General features: G+C 40.4%; 4 protein-coding genes and 1 pseudogene across 4 annotated transcripts; 3 read left to right on the top strand and 2 right to left on the bottom strand.

Annotated features, from left to right (window-relative positions):
* Positions 1-276: 276 nt before the first annotated feature.
* LOC147478256 (uncharacterized) lies at positions 277-867 on the top strand. The gene has a single exon (XM_086586199.1). It carries the CDS (start codon positions 277-279, stop codon positions 865-867), a length of 591 nt encoding a protein of 196 aa, XP_086442325.1.
* Positions 868-4,421: 3,554 nt separating this feature from the next.
* Positions 4,422-6,108, bottom strand: LOC147478255 (uncharacterized). The gene is made up of 2 exons (XM_086584690.1): positions 5,352-6,108; positions 4,422-5,278 (listed from the first exon to the last, which is right to left on the bottom strand). Exons 1-2 carry the CDS (start codon positions 5,724-5,726, stop codon positions 4,718-4,720), a joined length of 936 nt encoding a protein of 311 aa, XP_086440816.1. The 5' UTR covers positions 5,727-6,108; the 3' UTR covers positions 4,422-4,717.
* A 3,419-nt stretch (positions 6,109-9,527) lies between these two features.
* LOC147478254 (serine/threonine-protein kinase PEPKR2 pseudogene) lies at positions 9,528-11,109 on the bottom strand (annotated as a pseudogene).
* Positions 11,110-13,199: 2,090 nt separating this feature from the next.
* LOC147478253 (uncharacterized) lies at positions 13,200-14,390 on the top strand. Its single transcript, XM_086586198.1, has one exon. It carries the CDS (start codon positions 13,200-13,202, stop codon positions 14,388-14,390), a length of 1,191 nt encoding a protein of 396 aa, XP_086442324.1.
* A 1,147-nt stretch (positions 14,391-15,537) lies between these two features.
* Positions 15,538-16,765, top strand: LOC147478252 (uncharacterized). The gene is made up of 2 exons (XM_086586197.1): positions 15,538-16,075; positions 16,194-16,765. The coding sequence occupies exons 1-2, from the start codon at positions 15,538-15,540 to the stop codon at positions 16,763-16,765; spliced, it is 1,110 nt and encodes a 369-aa protein (XP_086442323.1).
* Positions 16,766-22,188: the final 5,423 nt, after the last annotated feature.

Here is a 22,188-nt window from a genome sequence, read left to right as displayed (position 1 = left end):
AAATTGCTCTCGCTTTGGTTCACTCTGCAAGACGCCTTAAGCCGTACTTTCAAGGACGATTGGTCAAGGTATACACTGAGTACCCTCTTCGCAAAGTGCTCCATAATGAACAAGAGTCGAGTAGACTGGCTGAATGGGAAAGTTATTTGAGTGCATATAGCATTACTTTCGAACCGCGCACTTCTGAAAAAGGTCATGTTCTTGCATCTTTGATGTCGGATTTTCCAATCGATGATATGGTCCCTAAAAATAATCAAGACGAAAGCCCATCCATTGATGAGGCAACAATTGGGGGCTAGCAAGTATCATCCACATCTATTACCCCGTCATCAGACGTCTGTGATAGTCTACACAGACGGTTCACATAACAAGTTTGGATCCGGGCTCAGGTGTGTTTTTATTAAGCCTGGTGATTCAGTAATTGAGCGCTCAATTCGTTTCGGTTTCAAAGCATCTAACAATGCAGCAGAATATGAAGCAGTCCTTTATGCCATGCGTACCGCTTTAGAATTTAAAGTTCGAAAGCTTCGAGGTTTTCTGGACTCTCGATTAGTGGCAAGTCAATTTGAAAGCTCTTTTGAAGCACGGGATGATAAGATGGCAGCATATCTAAACTTAATCCATAGGCTTGCTCGTCAATTTGATGACATTTCAATTATTCAAAGACCTCGAAACGACATAAGACATGCAGACGCCTTAGCATACCTCTCTGCAGCAGTCGCTATTAATGGACCAAGAAACGTCAGCATTGACTTCCAGCAAGACCCAAGTATTGACTTGTCAGTTGAGCAACTCACTGACATATACATTAATCGTCTTTTTTTCACTGCTTCTTCAAAGCCATCACCTTCAAGTATTCATTTGTGAGCACTAGAAAAAAAAAGTATGACAATGATGACGTTTTGTTGCCTAACAAATTAAACATTGACTCCCTGCCAGATGGAGGAATGTGTACTGAAGGAAATGACACCGAAATTGTTCAAGGTGACCAGAATGTCGACAAATCAACAAAGGAGCCACATGTTTTTAATCTACCTATGTTAGAAGCACCAATCAAGATCGGCGAACCCCATTAATTACCTTTCTGAGCAATGACATCATCCCTTCAAACCCCAAACTCGCTGAAATGGTCAAGCAAGACGCTTGGAAATTTGTAATAGTATCTTCGTCAAATGGTGTTCTACAATTGTACAGAAAAGGACATCCCTTGTCTCCTATCCTTAGATGCCTCACCAAAACAGAAGGTCTACTTGTGTTGCAAGAAATTCATGCAGGCATTTGTGGCAATCACGCCGCTGGTCGAAATTTAGCTCATAAAGCAATGACACAGGGATATTGGTGGCCTCGTATGCAACTAGATGCCAAACATATTTCTCAGACATGAGTTCCTTGTCAGAAGCACTACAACATAGGCATTCTACTTGCCACAGAATTACATCCAATTTTTTCTCCATGGCCATTTGCAAAGTGGGGTTTAGACATCATCGGCCCTTTCCCTAGAGCTCCAGGAAATGTGTGTTTCTTGCTGGTTGCTACAGATTACTTTACTAAATGGGAGGAAGTACAACCCTAAGTGCATATTCAAGCTTCCGATGTCAAACGCTTTTTGTAGAAAGATATAGTTTGTTGTTTTGGCATCCCTGCTGAGTTAATATCTGATAATGGCAAGCAGTTCGATGCAACCGAAATACACAATTTCTGCGCCAGTCTCCATATCCAGCATAATTTTTCTGCTCCATATCATCCTCAAGCTAACGGACAAGCTAAAGCAACAAACAAGTCTATCCTAGCTATCCTTAAACATCGTCTAGAACAAGCTAAGGGGAAATAGACAAAAGAACTACCAGCCGTGCTTTGGGCATACAGAACCACTCCAAAACGCTCAACCGGTTTGTCCCCATTTAACTTGGCTTATGGTACGGATGGACGCAGATCTTACCCTCTTGAAATATTTCTTTGAGACCACTTTCGCGACCGCTGCAATTAAAGCTGGCTGTAATGACGAAATGGTGGCTCGCTCTAAAGCCAATTTAGATGAAATTCGCGAAGAAAGTAAAGCTCGTCTACTCCACTACCAGGCTTCAATGAAAAGATAGTATGACAAGAAACTTTGCCTAAAAGTGTTCCAAGAAGGAGATTGGGTGTTATGCAGAAAACCTAAAATCATCGACATGGTGAAGCTATGTGAAAATTGGGAAGGACCGTTTGTGGTTGATCATCCTACCTCGAAAGGATCATATTTCCTTCGCACCATTTCGGGAACACCTTTCCCAAAACCATGGAATACACTCCATCTTAGGCGTTTTTATCGTTAGGTTCTGTTTGGTACTTACCATATCAATAAATTAATTGTTTCGTTTTCTAGTTTTCATGGTTCATTGGAAAATGTCATCGTACATCTTTTCATGTTTGTTCAACATATCAATGTTTAATAAAAGTTCATTTGTTAGCATTTATTTCGATCATCGCTTACACTTCGGAGTATACATTATTACTATTCTTATATTATTAGAGTTTGCGTTTGCGATACCAAACTCTGTGTATTCAAAGTCATGGAGTTTGGGTTTGCAATACCAAACTCTGTGCATTCAAAGTCATGGAGTTTGCGTTTGCGATACCAAACTCTGTGCATTCAAAACCATGGAGTTTGGATTTCCGATGCCAAACTCTGTGCATTTAAAGTCATGGAGTTTGCGTTTACGATACCAAACTCTGTGCATTCAAAGTCATGAAGTTTGCAGTTTGCGATACCGAAATCTGTGCATTCAAAGTCATGGAGTTTGCGTTTGCTATACCAAACTCTCTGTATTCAAAGACATGAAGTTTGCATTTGCAATACCAAACTCTATGCATTCAAAGTCATGGAGTTTGCATTTGTAATACCAAACTCTACGCAATCATATCATGGCTTCTGTAGTTGCAATAACAGATTGTATACACTCAAGCCATGAAATTTGGTCTGTAATACCAAAATATATATAATAAACGCCATAAAGCAAGTTAACATCTCAATGTTTATGCTTGATTAAATTATACAAATGGTTATAACTTCGTTCAAACTCCCCATGAGTATTCATTTCTCCACTTTACAAAAAAAAAAAAAAAAAAAAAAAGGCTAATACTTTCATGATCACGACTAATAAGACCTATTTATTAGATGCATGTGATTATTGGGGTTCTTGTAATGGACTACTTTGCATAGGCCACAAACAGAACCGTCAGAGTTTATGGAATCCATCTACTAGAGAATACAAGATCTTACCAAATAACGGTCCTGTTTTAGCAGATCCAGACTGCAATACTTTCATGTATGGTCGGTCTTGGTTACAATGTAGCAACAAAGGATTACAAGATTGTAAGAATCGCGGCGGTTTAAAAAACTAATGGTGCCTATTATTGTACAAGGAGTTGTATATACTCCCTTAGATATGACCGGTGGAGAAGGATCAAGAACCTCAACTATGAAGTTCCTAATGGACAGAAAGGTGTACTTGTTAACGGTTCACTTCATTGGATGGTGAGCACTCAATGTAGCACAGCAAGAACCGCATCTTGTAACACACTCATTGCTTTTGACTTCACGAGTGAAAAATTTAGAGAGGTGGGACGGGAAGACTATGATCTTGATGGCTTGGTCAGCACACCTTGCAGCGTTGGATGGGAAGCTTTGTACTGTGAATAACTATCACACTCATGCCCATTTATGGTTCATGAAAGAATATGGCGTCATGGACCATAATGGCTAACTTTCAAAACTAAAAGAGAAGGAGAAGACTCATAGCAGCTTCTAGCTGGTTTACTTAATTTAAAGAATTATTTCCTTTTCTCCTTATCATTATTCATTACAATATTCACTTGCTTCTTGATTGTCTAGAGCATTACAAAAACTCTAGTGTTCTTCATGTGTACTATTGCTGGACACAGTGGTTCCCAGGCACTCCACATATCTCTAACAGCAAGTTGGCTTAGTCCCAATTTAATTACCCTAGTGGGGACAGACACATGCAAATCAGGTTCTTAAGAAGGTTATGAAATCAAAGTTGCATGCTGTGAGATTGGCTGAATGTGACAATTGACCATTGAAAAACTAAACTGGAAGACAAGATACGCTTTAACTAGGGAAATGTATGGTTTTATCAACACTGCACTATAATTGTTGTGAGCAACAATCAGACTTGATATTCACAATCTTGTAGAAAAGGATGACAAGGTCTTCTATGCTACTGGTAATCACACAGTTAATAATCTACACTCACAAAAGGAGAAACTCTTCCTTCTCACAAACACAGTATACGATGGAACGTAAAAGCGTAAAACTGGGCATCCATATGTTCAGTTTCGAATTTGTTTCCTCACTCCACAACCCACTAAAAGATACAAGTCAAAAAAAGAAAGAAGAAAGAGAACCAGTGAATAACCAGTGAATAACCCCAAATAGGTACGGGCACCTTCCTGTTCTTACAGTAGATACCACACAATTGTAAATCAATTTCGGGCAGAGTACAACACAATACCAAAGCTGTACACATCCAATTTCTCAGGAGCCTTATTACTGTATGCCTGCATCACAGTTAAGCTCTTAAGGTGCTTGCATTATTGAAACTAATACATACTTCAACGCATAAAAAGTCGAAATAAAAAGGAGTAAGTTGTTGTCTTATTAATCTCGTACTAGCTTCAAAACACACTACCAATTCTACGACAAATAGATGATAATTTAAGATGACTGTTCGTCTTCTTCTTTAGAAGGGAAAGAATCTCCTCCTAAATCATCTTCTAAGCCGAGATCTTCAATGGCGTCTTCTATAGCACTAGGAAGAAGTATACCACAATTCTCTTTTAATGGACGAGAATCATATAGCAAAGTATAATATTCCAGAGCGTTTTTTAGCACATCACGCGCTCCAGTCATCAAGTCGACATTCTTCTTATTTGAAGCCTCCAGCTGAGCATTTTCAAGCAAAGCTGCAGAGAGTTTTGGATTCAATGCCGCTAGGGTACCTTTTTCAATGCGCAATTCTCGTGAAATTTTCTTATAATCTGTCTCTTTCACTTTTATTGCTTTCTCCATAGCCAATTTTTGCTGCACCAAACAATCCTTTTCATGCTCTAGGATAGACACTCGTTCTTTTAAAACCGATGACTCATTACTGACTTTGGCAACCTCAGCCGTGGCCTCGTCTTTCTCGTTCTGAAGCTTTTTTATCATCAAGGGTGATAGAACCCGTTCTTTTTCTTTACCAAGCATTATCATTGCTTTAGCAAAACTCTCCTTAGCCTACAAAAATAAGTTTATTACTACAATTAACTATGATGGATCATTTAATTTAAATGTTATGAGCAGTACTAACCTCTTGCAACTTTTGCAACCCCATATTGCAAAAATCTGAACTATCACCTATACAAATCAAGTTACCAGATTGAAGTTTCTCTTCAAAAGTGGGTGGCATCAAATGTTTGTTAACATAATCATCAAGCAAATCAAAATCAAGAATTTCTGTAGTTTTTAACGCATCTATCATGTCTTCTTCCACAAAACCAATTGAAGTGGGTGCAGTAGTTTGCATTATTGTGGTGTTTACTGCTTGTAAAGGGGCAACAACATCTTGCGTAGAGCTATCAGCAACAGCTTGAACCTCATTGGCCTGGGAAAGTCCACTCATTGAAGGCTGAAGTTGGTTATCTTCAGCTTCTGAGCTAATTTCTATAACAGGCGAAATAGTCATTGCTGCATCTTTGCCGGTTGCAATGAGGTATGCTTTAGCAGCACTTTGAGGAGCATTATCTTCACATATTTTGGCCTCCACAACATCAATAGAGCGGCTTTGTGAGATTGTCGACTCAACGCTATCGCTAATTAAATTTTCGTCAACTTTTGGTTTGTCCCTTCTTTCTTCCTCTGGGGATGCCTTAGTTGACACTTCAGGTGTTCTATACTCCTCATTATCTTGCAACTCATTGGTTACTTTTCGTTTTTTCTAATTTGAGTCCTCTCCAGAATTGAGCGATAATTTCCTTGGCAAGCAATCACTTCTAAGATTCGTTCCATTACTTCGACGCCTATCTGTCAATTGATCTTTGGTTGCAACGTATTGCTCTTGATGCGTTTTTGGTCCAGAATGTTTCTCACGATCATGTTGTCTCTCGCTACACCAACCCCAATAAGCAACCTCATTAGGCCAAGATAAATCAAGAATGTGTTTCTCACGGTCATTGCTAAAATAAAATTGTAAGTTCTCTGAAACTCGTTTCCCAATCTCGATATTCGGAATAATAGGACGTTCATCTATAGAGCATCACAAATAAATAACGTCATTTAAACATACAAATATACAGCAATGGAAAATCAGTAAAACTCAATCTGAGAATTTAATGTTTTTCGTATCTCGAATTTTATTTGGAACACGTATTCCATGGGGATTCCATGGTCCTCGGAGGAGAAGACAATATTTATCCCAGTCTTTGTAACCTTTCGGTAAGCCTTTAAACTTTTTCTCAGTCTTCCAGTCCACGGTGAAATATGACGACCCATCTTCCTCAATGCGACGTTGTGGTCGTAGCAAAAGGAACAATTCTTCAAAACCAAAAGGACGCTTGTAGCTTTTTGCCAAGGCTTTAGCTCGTGCAAATACCAACCATAGCGGCATCCCGATTTGTATTGGTGCAATCTGCCATAAAGACAATAATCGTGCAGCGTCATAATCCAGTGGGATTGTTAAACCTTGGTCCATTTGCGCAGACGTTACGACCATTTCTCCCTCTTCCACTGGATGTTTTGTGCTGAAATTTTCAAGTTGCTCAACATCGAAGTTCTTCTGCTGATAAAGACCATTCATTCCTTCCGTACTAGTCACGCGAATAATAGATCTTGGCACAGACGAACGCTCTAACCATCGTCGTCGAATAATTTCACCGGCACATGTTACTATCATCATTCTCGCATCTTCATGGCTACTGCGGACTTTCGCGTCATATTTATTCCTGCTCATAATTACCATATGGCACGATCGGGTATTTCACACTTCTTTGACGTATTGTTCCTTATTTTATTTTATTTTTTTATATAACTTAAAGAAAATGATACGTCACCTTTTATAAGAATATAACAAGATATTAGATATCTCTCATTCTCGGGATACGTAGTCTTACTTCAAGCCTTAAAGTAATCCATTCTTTCAACAGTCCCAATTAATCAAAACACCAATTCCACTTGGATGTTGATTAATCCTTATCTATTTAATAATAAGCATATACCAAGACCAACAAATTAGTTTAGCCGACCCAAACTAATAAACCTTGACATTTCATCACACAAATATGTTTAGTGCCAATTATGTTTATTTAAAATACATGGTCTAATTACTTTAACGGTTAATATGGTTCTATTTATTTTTCCTATTTTTTCTTTGCCACATCCAATAAATTCCATATGGCAAAGAGGGGGCAATGTACGTACCTCCACATTCGTACCCTGACTAACGACTTCATTAGGGACTTAGTCTTTACATTAAGTCTAAGTGACCGATCCTTAGCCACCTAGACGGCTCACAATTATAGTTAGCCACTTGGACGGCTCACATGTCCACTTAGCCACCTAGACGGCTCACAATTATAGTTAGCCACTTGGACGGCTCACATGTCCACTTAGCCACCTGGACGGCTCACAATTATAGTTAGCTACTTTGACGGCTCACATCTTAAGTTAGACATCTGGACGGCCTACAAGTCCAGTCAGTCACTTGAGCCGGTCACATGTTCAATTAACTAGTCATATCTCTATTTCTATAAATAGGACTCTTCACTTAACAAAAAACTACGTTTTTAGAGACTTGATTCTCGAAACATATTCTCCATACGTAGGCAGCCATTAAAGGCACAATCTCATTCTTTACACAATATCTCCCCTTGCAGATTCAATAGTGTGTCTGGGTGAATTCTTACCCAAACATGTCTGATGTATGAAAATTCTGAGATTAATTCTCGAGGCTGAAACTAATATAGTTTTCATGTACTTAGTTTTTGTTGCTTTGTATCATAATGATATTTATAAATGAGAGAGTTAGGCTGAGTTTCGGTATAGAAGCTAATATATTATATACCTTCATGTTGTCTTGCAGTTTCTTAAAGAAAAACAGCCTAATGAGGGATTCTTAATGTGGAGTTTGGTAGCTGTCCTCATCACAGCAAGTACTCCATCATTTAATCAAGTTTTAACTTTATATTTTGTTTTTATCTCAATTATATTTGAAAAATGTGATTAAACCTGATTAAGCTGAGGCCACCAGCTTGCTACTTCGTCTGGATCCTACTGTCTAGTCAGAACACAAAATCCATTCGCTAGACCAGGTGGTTGGTTTATATCCCTTTGACATCCAAACTAGGTGTTTGATCGGTTCTCATGATATGTGCGAGTACACAACACAGTTAGGCCTGCCAATATACAAACAGATAAAGGGCTGTGTCGCTTTGCCCAAAACATCGTTGGGCATTGGCATGAATTGTGGTGCCTCACAAGGCTTCACCCCTTAACTTGTACTAGATTCCAGAAACTGTGTCGAAGATTGCTGCAAGCCTGCAACGCAATAACTATTTAGAATGATTCAGTATTCTAAATTTTATTTTGGAAATGCAGTTGAAGGGTGTCGACACTGCCGTCATGCCGTTTTTAATTTGAAATGGCATATACAAGCTCCATTATCTAGATTTGGCTTAGGGTGCCCGTTTGTTTGACATACATGGATTACATGCTAATGAGTAGTGACACCATGCTTATTACCTAAAGGCTAGTGTTAAATAATCTACTTCATTCTTCTCCCATTTTTTATTTTAGTGACTCTTTTGTTTGTTCGTATCAGCAATTTGGCTTGCAATTGCAACATACTTGGAATTACCAGTATCAGCTCAACAATCAACCCAGGGTGCATTGTTAGGAACCATGCTTGTTACTGAAGGCATTAGATACTTACCTACATGGAACAAGGTAATAATTATTTACACATTTCTCAAGTTTCTAAGTTGTAATTAAGCATCAATTGTGCAAGGAATTAATAACACTGGAATTAGTTGGTTAGGTTCTAGCTCAACACTTTGACAATGTTTCTTAAAGCAGAGTTGCCTTGCTTCATAATTATTAATATTCAAAATAAATAGAATATTTGATTGGTAATCAGTATGATATGGTGAAAAGCTAGGTGTAGTTTTAATCAATGTTTATGAACACTTTTTTTAACATTATACAACGAATTCATGTGTTACATTAAGCTCACTAGAGAATGAAATGCACAGTTACAGTGAAAAACTGGTCTTATGCAGAATGCAAATCACAATTACAATGGTGGAGGTCTCCTTTGGATTTTCCTCGAATGGACGATGGCTCCATTGATTGCTTGTGTAGGGGCATTCTGTTTCTTTAAGCTGTTAAATCTCATTGTGCTTCGCCATGAAAATGCTGAGAAACGAGCCCTCCTTTTTCTTCCTATTTGCTATGGAGCAACAACAGGACTCCTATGTCTCTTTGTCATGTACCAGGTTCTTGTTGGTGATCATCTTATCATCACTTGGAATTTCGGCGATGCAAGTTGGTTGGAGAGATCTTCCAAAACTTTTCTCTTTTTAGTCATGTTCCATGTTGGCTTCAACGATTGCTCTTTATGAAACATAAACCATGGATGACTTAGTACTTCATCCGCAGTTAGCCTTGATGAGACATCCCAAGTGAGCATTCTCCTAACGAGATCCCGAAAGCAGGTCGCGATATGGTGACCCACATACCAGAGTTTAAGTTCAATTTCTTTTTCTTATGTGCCTCACGAAGTTCTTCCATTGAACTCGCCTCAAACGGTAAGGCCCCAACTAGGAGATAATGCAGGAGGACGCCAGCACTCCAGATATCCACCTTCTCAGAATATTCTCCCAAAAGAACTTCTGGGGCAACATAAGATCGGCTACCAACAAGACCAGACAAGTGATTACCAGTTGGAATCCACCACGTCGCTAGTCCAAAATCTGCAAGCTTCAACTTTCCTGATGCAGTGAGCAGGATGTTCTCCGGCTTAATGTCTCGGTGAACCACGCCATTTTCGTGGCAATGCTTAATTACTGATATCAACTCTTTTAATATAAGAGCTGATTTGCTTTCTGAACACCACCCCTTCTTGACAACCTTCTCAAACAAATCTCCACCAGAGCATAACTCCATCACAAGATGAAGACAGTCGGCGTCCTCATAAACTGCGTTGAGAGTGACTATACCAGGATGGCCAGACAGGTACTGCATTATTTCTATCTCCCTACGAACTCTCTTATCCACATTACGTAGGGTTTTGCAGGCAAACTCTACTCCGTTTACCTTACTTGTGCACAACCTCACTGAACCATACCCTCCCCTCCCGATTTCACGTCCCAGAACAAAATCTTCTTCAATCTTCTTCTGTACTCCTATCTTAGGGCCATCATCAACGCACTCTATCTTTCTCTTGAGACCACCCCCAGGACTTCCACGAGATGCATCAACAAAGCCGTCAAATAGATGAGAAAAAAGGTCGGCACACCCAGCTTCAACTACCGTCATCTTCCTACTGCAAACTAATGATCTTTCTCTTCTACCTTGAAATATTTTTTCTCTACGTACCTTAAGTTTTCTGAGATGAGTTTATGATGTTTCAAACAAAAAAACGAGGATGTCACTTGTTAATTTATAGGCACACTCAGCTTGATTCATACGCAAGTAACCGCGTTTACGAGTTCGACTTCTAATAGGAGAAGAAACGGTCTTTGTTTGAGCCCATCAAGATAATAGCCAAAAAGCCCACTGACATACAAACTCTCTCGAAAATTGGCTTCAAACACGGCAGATCGTGCTTATAGTTATGCCAAAATCTACTGTTCAATGTTCAATGGTATGAGCAGATTCTGTGGAATTGGAGATTCCTCCCTTGCTCATACATATTCCATTTCTAAATCTGAACTGATGCTATGAAATATGCAAACAAGGAGATTCAGTTGGATGCCTCCAACGGACAACAGTGACGCCTACTGGGCCAAAGGGTGAGAAACAACTTGTACAAGCTATTCATGCATACTTACTACAATATGGGCATATAGCTATAAGAATTGGCAACAGACAGACGCATATAGTAAAACCTTCATCCTTTCGATGTCTGCTTGGATGTAGTTTTCTTTCTTGATCTTTTGCAACCTATGCCACTCTCCTGTAACCAACAAAGCATATCAAAAATATTTCAATGCAAGAGCACAGAGTAAAAATCATTTCGGATTTTTTCTTTACTTAAAACTAAGTTTAGTATTTACAGCCGGAGGGGATAATATACTCCTACCTCTGCCAAACCAAAGAGAACTTTTTCAGCTTTTCAATGGAAGTATTCACTATACAATGTTGGGATTTATATTCACTGTTATATCAACAAAGAGGCTATACTTTGAAATCTATAGTTTTTCATAAGAAACTGTATGTGCCACCATATTTGCACCCCCATAAACAATCATCGTTGGGTTGGGTACTGTTATAGCGCCACCCACGACTATGTGCGCTGCCCAAAATTATGGCATGCCAGTGCCGCCCAAAATCATGGCATGGCGTGCCAGCGCCGCCTAAAATTATAGCATGCTTGCCCTGCCTAATATTATGGCATGCCTGCCTGCCCAATTTTATGGCGTGCCTGCCTGCCCAATTTTATGTCATCATAAGCTAGATATAACAGTTTCAGATTTAGAAAATATATTTGGCAAGATACGCTTCCATATTAAAACTTTACATAATTACAGAAGATTTTGTAACAATGAAGGAAATAATGCTTCTCATTATTATCCTATAAATACCCCATTCCTCTTAAACAAAGAACTACGTTCATTTGAGAGACTTGATTCCAGAGAACGATTTGGATACGTAGGCAGCCATTGAAGGTACAATCTCAACAATTCATTGCAATAACCTCCCTTACGAAACCATTGGTGTGTTTGGGCAAGTTTCTACCCAAACATAATTGGCGCCGTCTGTGGTTCTTACCAACGAACCTTCGTCCACGTTCTTTCTTCCAACATCCGGTAATGGCAAAAACAACAAGATCTCAAGTGAGCAAGAACTCAAGATTACAAGAAGAAGAAGAAAACAACTTACCCAATCCCAAAGTTCTGACTAATCAGACCTTGATGAATCAACCAGTCGCTCCAGATCTGCAAGCTCAGCCTTCAAACCTCCAGGTGCCACGACAACGCAGATCTAGACGTACACGACTTCAGGCTCCAATAACTCATTCTCAAGATCTAGAGGCAAGCAAAGTGGATTCAGAGAATATGGAGATAGGAGATGAAGATGTGCCTTTAGAAGTGTTGCGTCAGAGGTTCAGAAGAGAGAAAGAACATAGCAACTACTTGCAGAAGCAACTGGACAAAGGGAAGCAAGTACAAAGGGATGACGCCGATGCTACATCTTCCACACCGGCAAGAGCCCCCAGATCTGGTGAACAACGGAGTGTATTCAACCAACTACAATTTAAGTATGGTACATCCCATCCATTGGAGCCTGTCCCTGAGCATCATCAGAATCACTCAAGGTCAAGCAGACATTCATCCCATTCAAGAAGGCGATCTAGATATCGAAATACCAACAACACTAGGTGTAGCAGTGGTCATAACATGACAAGATCATTAAAGGTTGATCATAGCGCATCAGAAAGGTGGACAACATCCACCATAAGACGCAATGCTGGACGCCAAGATCAGTACCTCAGAGACGAATTGCAACATGACCTTAGACATGGCTTGAATGCAGCAAACCGATACAGACAGGTTAACGAAGGTCATCACAGAGTACGACGACACCAAAGAAGCGGCTCCCCAGTTCGACAACCTAGCCCTTTTTATCGGCATAGGTCTCGTAGCCCAAGGAACCAACCAAATATAGAAGCAAGCAATAGTTGGGGGCGACAACACCATGAGATGCAACGTAGTGAAAGTACTCCTCAAATCGGAAATTTAGAAGTCATAGGAGCACCATTCACGGAACAACAAATCAAAGACATTGTCAAGAAAACAATAACCAATGTGGGTGTCGCTGACACACGATGGAAAGACCTTGCAGTGAACGAAGATCTCGTTGGGAGATTTTCTTTTAAGATACAAAATGCAGAGCATCAGGAAGGATTCAAACAACCAGACCTTCCTATGTCCCCGATCATGTTATGGAATTTAAAAGTAGGCTAATACTCTGGCGCAGAGATGACCCCCTCTTATGCAAACTTTTTCCATCTACGTTAAAAGGAGAAGCTCTACGTTGGCTTTCCAGCTTGCCAGCTCGATCTATCGCGTCATTCCAGGAATTAGCAAACCAGTTCACAGATCGGTTTAAGCATAATTGGACACGTCCTAAGGATGTTAACATCTTGCTAAACACGAAGCAGCAAAAGGATGAAGCATTGGCAAAGTTCGTAATTCATTTTCGCCAAGTGCAAGCAGAGGTCACCGATGTCCCTGACGTAATGATCATTCATGCAGTTAAAGAGGGAGTCAATTTCGATAAAAATGGAATCTACAACTCTCTTGTACGGGACCCCCCACAATCAAAGTCCGATTTATTTGCACGAACGCAACAGTTCATTAACGTGGAGGAAGATGTTAGATCAAAAGCCTCCAGAGATAAAGACTTTCGGAGTAAAGACGCAAACGAAGGTAAAGGCAAACAGAAGCAAAACATATCGAAAGGGCAACAACAGAAATCAGAATACAAAAAGGTTAACACAGTTCGTGAGGAAATGAAGCTCACTCAATTAAATGCCAAGTATGATGCGATATATGAGAAGATCAAGGGACGCAACTTACTTTTTCCTCCGCTACCCTTACCTGAACACACTAAGTCTAAACGTGAAAAAAATCTTTGGTGTCACTTTCACAATGATTTCGGCCATGAAACAGAAGAGTGCAGATCCCTCAAGGGAAAAATACAGAGACTAGTCAACAAGGGACAATTAGACGAGTTTTTGCTTTCAAAAACTGTGAAGCAAAATTTAGCAATGACTAGCCACAATGTCATACTAGCTGGTCATGCCAAAATCAATGAAATTTCACGAGCAAGGCAAAAGTGTGAACAACAAGCTAAGTTCGGTTTCTTGCGTGAATTTTATCACGTGAATAACATTGATTTTGTTGAAGGAATTCGTTCAGAAACTACAGAGCCTGGTCCCCTATGTTTTAGTAATATAGATCTAATTGGCGTCCATCATCCTCATTATGATGTTGTCGTCATCTCAGCTTTCGTTGGATTATGGCGAGTTCAGCGCATCATGATAGATACTTGGAAGTTTCATCCGGCGCGTTTTGCGAGGTTACTACAAGAACATGCAGCTATCAGAAAATTTAATTACTGCAGAAAATAATCCAATCATTGGGTTTGACGGAACAGCAACAACCCTAGTAGGAAGAGTCTCTTTACCAGTCACGCTAATGGACAAGTCAATCGACATTGAATTCCTTCTAATGAATTATAAATCCCCTTACAATGCAATCCTAGGAAGGGACTGGCTCTATAGCATGGGCATAGTAGTCTCTACATTTCACCAGGCAGTAAAGTTCCCATCTCTTGACAAAATTTGTAAGGTATGCGGCAACCAGATGGCTTCCCACAGCTGTCACGAAAAGGTCTTGGAGGAATATCGTCAGTCGGATGTGCGGGGAAATACAATTCTCAGTAATTCGCAGCAAGTATCTAAATCAGAATCAATCCCACACAGTATTTACACTGCTAGTTCAAGAAATGAAGGACCGCCGACCATAGACCGCCTCTTAGAAGTTCAGATTGGGAATTTAGGCAGAGAAACAACTTTTATATCGGCAGAACTGACGGAAAATGAACAAAAGGAAATGGTAGCACTCCTCAGAAAGAACAAAATTTTTTTTGCTTGGTCAGTCGAGTAGATGCCAGGAATTAGCTCAGAAGTTGCATGTCACAGACTTGACATTGATCCTACCATCAAGCCAGTTCGGCAGAAGCCTAGGCGCATGGCCCCAGAAAGAAAACTCAAAGTCAGAGAGGAAATTGATCGGTTACTCTCAACTAAGTTTATACGGCTAATTTCATATCCGCAGTGGTTGTCTAATGTGGTTGCAGTACCCAAGAAAGATGGTAAAATGAGAGTGTGCATTGATTTCACCAATCTTAACAAAGCTTGCCCGATTCATCCCTACCCCCTCCCACGAATATTGGAATTGGTGGATGCCACGTCTGGCTACCCACGATTATCATTTATGGATGCGTATTCGGGATACCACCAGATCCCGCTAGCTGTGAAGGACCAAGAAGAAACTGCATTCATAACTGACCAAGGGATTTTTTGTTACCAAGTTATGCCTTTCGGTTTAAAAAACGCAGGGGCTACGTACCAGAGGATGATCGACACCATATTCGGAGATATGTTGGGCAAGACAATGGAAGCTTATATTGATGACATGGTTGTAAAATAGAAACACAGTGGAGATCATAACTCTGACTTACAATCAGTCTTTGACAGAATTGATGAATTCAACATGCGGCTAAATCCTTTGAAATGTGCTTTTGGACTAGTATTAGGGAAATTTCTAGGGTATTTGATGACTCGTCGAGGCATCAAAGCTAACCTAGAACAGATCCGATCCATTCAAGCCATGCCCTCTCCAAAAACCAAAAAAGAGATTCAACAGCTCACAGGGCGCTTAGCAGCACTAAATCGTTTCATCTCTAAATACTCGGACCGGTGTCGTCCTTTCTTTCAGACATTAAAAGACTCAGCAAGGTGGAATGACGACTGTGAAAATGCCTTTCAATCCATCAAGAACTACCTGGTCTCGCCACCAATCTTGGTCAGCCCAGCTACAGGGCAACCTATTGGAGCTTACTTGGCTGCTACAGATACTGTAGTAAGTGCAGTCCTGTTCATCGATGGAGAAGACGGTCGTCCAATCTTCTTCATTAGTAAAACACTAACAGGGGCGGAAAGCAGATATGCGAGAATTGTAAAAATTGCTCTAGCGTTGGTTCATGCTGCAAGACGCCTCAAGCCTTATTTCCAAGGAAGACTGGTCAAAGGTATATACGGAATATCCTCTACGCAAAGTTTTCTGAAGTGCCCAGGAATCAAGTAGACTCGTGGAATGGGACATCTACTTAAGTGCTTATAGCATCAATTTTGAACCTCGCATTTCAGAAAAGGGTCATGCACTTGCATCCCTAATGGCAGATTTCCCTATCGATGATTTTGTACCCGAAGTCAACCAAGACGACAGTATCTATAGCGAAACGGCTATAGTTGGGGGCGAGGAAGCCTCACCAAAGCATACTGACCCTTCATCCGATTCATGGATTGTTTACACAGATGGCTCACACAAAAAATCCGGCTCTGGATTAGGATGTGTTTTTATCAAGCCAGATAAATCAACCATTGAGCTCTCAGTTCGTTTTGGGTTCAAGGCCTCCAATAATGTAGCAGAATACGAAGCTGTCATGTACGCAATGCGCACAGCTTTGGACTTAGGAGTTCAAAAATTACAAATTTTCACTGACTCACGGTTGGTGGCAGGGCAATTCTCCGGTTCTTTTGAAGCCCGAGACGATAAAATGGCAGCATACCTAGATCTAATTCACCGACTTGCTCACCAGTTTGAAACCATCCAGATTATACAAAGGCCTCGGAATGATGTTCGACATGCAAACGCCTTAGCATATCTATCCGCAGCAGTAGACATTGATGGACCAAGACAAGTTAACGTTGATTTCTAGCAAGACCCGAGCATTGACTTGTCCTTCGAACAACTCACAGACATCTACATCAATGGGTGTTGTTTTTTCAGTATTGATAGGGAACATCTACCATCAAACATTAATATTGTCAATACGCGGAAAAGGAAGTATGATATTCCCCTACAAGACAATCCCAGTGACGACGCTTCCCAGAAAGATAGAAACATGATTCTTCAAAAAAATGATGCAGACTCTTGCCCTATACCTAAAAGTAACGATCAAGGTGACGACGAAATTGCAGAAGAGCCCAACAACCTCACTTACCCAAACGTCGTGGCAGACATCGGCGATTGGCGCACACCGGTCATTGCATTTCTACGCAATGGCATAGTCCCTTAAGATCCCAAGATCGTGGATAGCGTTAAAAGAGACGCATGGAAGTTTATACTCATATCTTCATCCATAGGAACTCTGCAATTGTACAGGAAAGGTAATTCATTGTCTCCTATGCTGAGGTTTTTCACAACACATGAAGGAGCAGCCGTGCTACAAGAAATCCATGCAGGGATATGCATAAATCACTCGGGTGGTCGAAGTTTGGCTCATAAGGTAATGACGCAAGGATATTGGTGGTCTCATATGCAATTGGATGCGAAAAACATTTCCCAGACATGTATTCCTTGTCAGAAACATTATCATTTTGGTACTCTTCCAGCCACTGAGCTGCACCCGATTTTCTCACCATGGCCATTTGCAAAATGGGGTTTAGACATCATTGGGCCCCTACCTAGAGCTCCAGGGAATGTTTGTTTTCTGCTCATAGCTACAAATTACTTTACCAAGTGGGCAGAAGTACAACCTTTGGTGAACATACAAGCTTCGGACATCAAACTGTTCCTATGGAAGGATATAATTTGCCGATTTGGTATCCCCGCTGAGTTAATATCAGACAATGGAAAGTAATTTGATGCAGAAGAAATACACAGGCTTTGTGCTAGTCTCCATATTCAACACAATTTTTCTGCACCCTATCACCCCCAAGCAAATGGGCAAGCCGAAGCAACAAATAAATCTATCTTAGCAATCCTCAAACGTCGACTCGAACAGGCTAAAGGCAAGTGGACAAGGGAGTTACCAGCCGTTCTATGGGCGTATAGAACAACTCTTTTCGCCGGGAATGTCACCATTTAACCTGGCTTATGGAGCAGAAGCGGTATTACCCACGTAAATTTTTGTTGGGACGACCCGCACCGCTGCCTTAAATGATGGCAATAATAATGAATTACTAGCTCATTCAAAAGCCAATCTAGATGAAGTGCGCGAGGACAGTATTGCTCGTCTCCTCCATTACCAAGCTGCAATGAAGAAGCAATATGACAAGAAGCTTCGCTTGAAAGTTTTTTATCCGGGCGACTGGGTTTTGTGTAGAGAATCAAAGATCATTGATGTAGGGAAGCTAGGTGAAAACTGGGAAGGACCTCTTATCATTGACCGTACTGCTTCCAAGGGAGCATATTTCCTTCGCACAATTTCGAGAACCCCTCTCCCGAAACCATGGAATGCGCTCCATCTTAGGCGTTTTTATCGTTAAATTTGTTTCCCATTAGTTCATATTGGTAGCTTAATTGACAGCTCCTTAGTGCTTGTCCATGAGACAAACTAGCTATGTTGTTTTAGATTTCAAATCATCAATAAAGTCCATTCTTCCACATTTTATTTCTTTACTTTCATTCAGCAAGGCAAACATAGTGTATGTCAATTACTAAAAAATAGTGTATGTCGATTACTCTAGTTTAGTCACCACTATAGTAGTTTAGGTGAGGCTAGTATTTAATCTATACGAATTCAAAGTCGTGGAGTTTGTGTTTGCGACACTTTACTCCACGCATCAAAAAGTCATGGAGTTTGCGTTTGCGACACCTTACTCCACGCATCAAAAAGTCGTAGAGTTTGCGTTTGCGACACCTTACTCAAACGCATCAAAAAGTCGTGGAGTTTGTGTTTGCAACACCTTACTCCACGCGTCAAAAAATCGTGGGGTTTGCGTTTGCAACACCTTACTCCACGCATCAAGAAGTCATGGGGGTTGCATGTGCAACACCTTGCCCCACGCACCAGAAAGTCGTGGAATTGGCGTTTGCAACACCTTACTCCACGCATCCAAAATCGTGGAGTTTGCACTTACAACATCTTACTCTACGTAAAAAAAAAATCACGGAGTTCGCATTTCCAATACCTTACTCCACTCATCAAAACTCATATATATATAGTGAACGTTGATGATTCCAACCACTACAAGTTACAATTACAAATTACACTTGCACAAATTGATCAAGTGGGAATGACTGTATAAATGCAAAATGGTTTATAGTGTCTATCAACAATATTGAATTATCACCTAAGGTATTCATCACTATAAAAGATACTGCTCACGCACTGGCACTTAATTACATGCCTTCCAATTCCATGACCTGAACGCTAATCATATAACGTAGTCCTCGAGTATAACTCATTAGGATAAAAATCGAGAAGGTTGCCAAATGCCCATATGCATTGCCTTGTACTTAGGAATTTTGCCTAGTAGTCGTGCAAAAGTTCTAAATCCACTAATATGTGAGAAAATGGATTACCAAAGTCCAAGCTCTTAACATGGTATACTCGTTAAGTGTTTCAATCTTCAGGCGTTAATGTACAATTTATGGCTTCACAAATACTCCATAGTAAAATTTGGACTTTTACAGGCTAATCTTGCGAGCTGGGAGCCATTTCATGGTCATTTCAAATTACATCATCCTGGGACACATAAATGACATAAACAAGCACCATAAAATGCCTGGTAACCTTGCTAATGATGGATGGATGACCTGTAGCTCTTCTATCCCGTTACACACACAAAGTACCAGTAATAATATTACAGAAGTTATATTAGAGAAGCTCTCAGTCTTACGAAGTTTGAACCTATCTTTCAATAACCTTGAGGATGAGGTACCAAACAAAGGGATCTTTCAAAATGGAAGGGCTGTTTCAGTTGTAGGAAACTACAACCTCTGTGGAGGCATTCCTAAACTCCCCTAGTGAAGTCCCTCTCTTATCACTTATCACAAGTTATCAGTGTATATTTGATTATAGTAGTTTCTCTAAGCATCAATGCTCAGCAATAAAGCAAAGGAACCATATCGATGAGACAAGCAGTGGCATTGAAACAAGAGTTCCATGTTCCATATCCCAAAAAATAAATAAATAAATAATAATGATCAATCAATCGGCAGTATATGCAAGCACTTGCAGTATAAGAGATACGCGGAGCAACAAGGTTATTTTATTAATCTCCTTTTCCAAACTATATAACACAACAATAACTAAACATGAAAACGCCATTTCAAAAACCTATCCAGCTATAGATAATAAATTCCTACTAATGCTGCTCCTAGAATATGGTAGAATGCCACGTTAAGCAGGAGAGCCATAGTAATCCCCCGTTAACCCGGGAGCCTCTCCTGTTCCATCTTCAAGTCCAAGATCTTCAATTGCATCATCCAAGGCGCTTTGGCATCGATTACCCACAAATCTCCTTTTTTGGACAAAGAATTGTATATTGAAGTATAATGTTGCAAGGCATCATTCAAGACAATCGCTAGCGCCACTCAAATCGTTAACATATTTTTTCGTCAAAGCCTCAAGTTGAGCTTTCTCAAGCAAGGCCGATGAGAGTTTTTTATTCAATTCAGATTGTGTACTTCTCTCCTCGCGCAGTTCTTGAATAACTCTCTTACACTCTTTGTCTTTCCCTATGATCGCTTGCGCCATCTCGGAATTTTGATGCACCAAACCATCCTTTTCAAAGGTCAACATGTCCAATTTTTCCTTCAGGACCAGCGCCTCCTCGTCCGCCCTAACAGCCTCGGCCTTTGTTTGTTCGTTTTCTTTCTGTAACACATCCATCATCAAGGGCGTTGGAGTCAGTTGCTTTTCTCGGCCCAACACTGCCATCAGCTTAGCTAAACTCTCTCTAGCCTGTAAATAAAGTCCAAAGATTCAAATTTCTACAAAAAGAAAGACACAGGGAGTACATTGGTATTTATATATCCATTTTACCTCTTGCAATTTCTGTATTCCCATGATACACAATTCTGACGTCTCCCCTATGCTTTTCACGTTGCTTGAGCAAATTTCCGAGGCAAATTGGTTATTCATATACTCTTCGATCATCTCGCTAGAGAAAACTATGTCATCTGCTGGCTTCAACGCATCCATCACGGCATCATCAAGAAAGACCATCGAGACGCTATTTAGGGGCGGGTCCAGTGTAATATTTCCAACACGTAAGGAGACACCAGACATGTCTTGCATAACTCTAGCTTCACTAGCATGATTGGGGGCGGCATGGATATGTTTTGGTCATGTATACTGAGAATGTCTCTCCATGGTTCCAGACCCTTTTTCACTTACAGCAACACCATTCCTTATAGCCTCATTGCTCATAGCAACAGGGTCCACTCGACACCCTACATCTTCGGCAACTTGACCACAACTAACTCCATTTGTGTCAACCTTCCCGCCTTCATCGACAGCGACCACTTCGGGTTGCAGGTTCATGCTAAATCCTTTGTCGGCTTTTCGCTTGCTCCTTCGTTCTACAGCAGCGGAGGTTTTATGAAGTACTTCTAGTGCATTCAATTCCTCTTCATTACTTAATCTTTTCCTTTTCGGTTTCGCAAGAGCGTCCGAATTCGGAGACATATTCCTTTGGGAATCTCTCCCTTTCTGATGTTGTTCGGGACCTTGACCTTGAGCTTCAAGTTCTGGCTGCTTGGCAGTTAATAGCTTAGTTCTATAAGGGCTCTTCGGCACATAAAGCGGGGGCCCATACTTTTTGTCTCCACCATAATGACAGCCAGGGACTATTCATTAGGCCATGACAAATCTAAAATATTTTCGTCTTGATCCTTGCTGAAGTAAAATTGAAGATGATCCATAGCTTCTTAACTCACATCAGCTCTCAGGATGTTTGGTCGCTCATCTACAAGTACAACACAAACAGACAAATCACAAAAAATAAAAAATAACAATAATTAATATATATCTATAATAAAGCACGCAATTCTGAATCTTTTCATACTTAGGATTCTATTAGGAACGCGATACCCATGAGGATTTCAATCTCCTCGTACTAAGAAACAATACTTGTCCTAGTTAAAGTACCCTTTTGGGAGCCCTCTAAATCTCATATCTTGATACGCCCATTCTACGTGATACGTTATCGACCCGTCTTTTTCTTCTATACGTTTTGGACGAATTAACAACATCAGTTCGTCAGCCCCAAAAGGACAACGATATACTTCAGCCAAAGTGTGTACCCACGAAAATACTAACCACATCAACATAGACACCTGAATCGGAGCAATGCGCCATACAGATAATACCCAAGATATCTCCTTGTCAAGGGGAAGCACCAACCCATA

Source organism: Coptis chinensis, chromosome 9 (genome assembly GCF_015680905.1).
Source record: "Coptis chinensis isolate HL-2020 chromosome 9, ASM1568090v1, whole genome shotgun sequence".
Classification (NCBI taxonomy): domain Eukaryota; kingdom Viridiplantae; phylum Streptophyta; class Magnoliopsida; order Ranunculales; family Ranunculaceae; genus Coptis; species Coptis chinensis.
The sequence above is the reverse complement of the archived record's forward strand: the minus strand, read 5'-3'. Positions and strand labels throughout refer to the sequence as shown.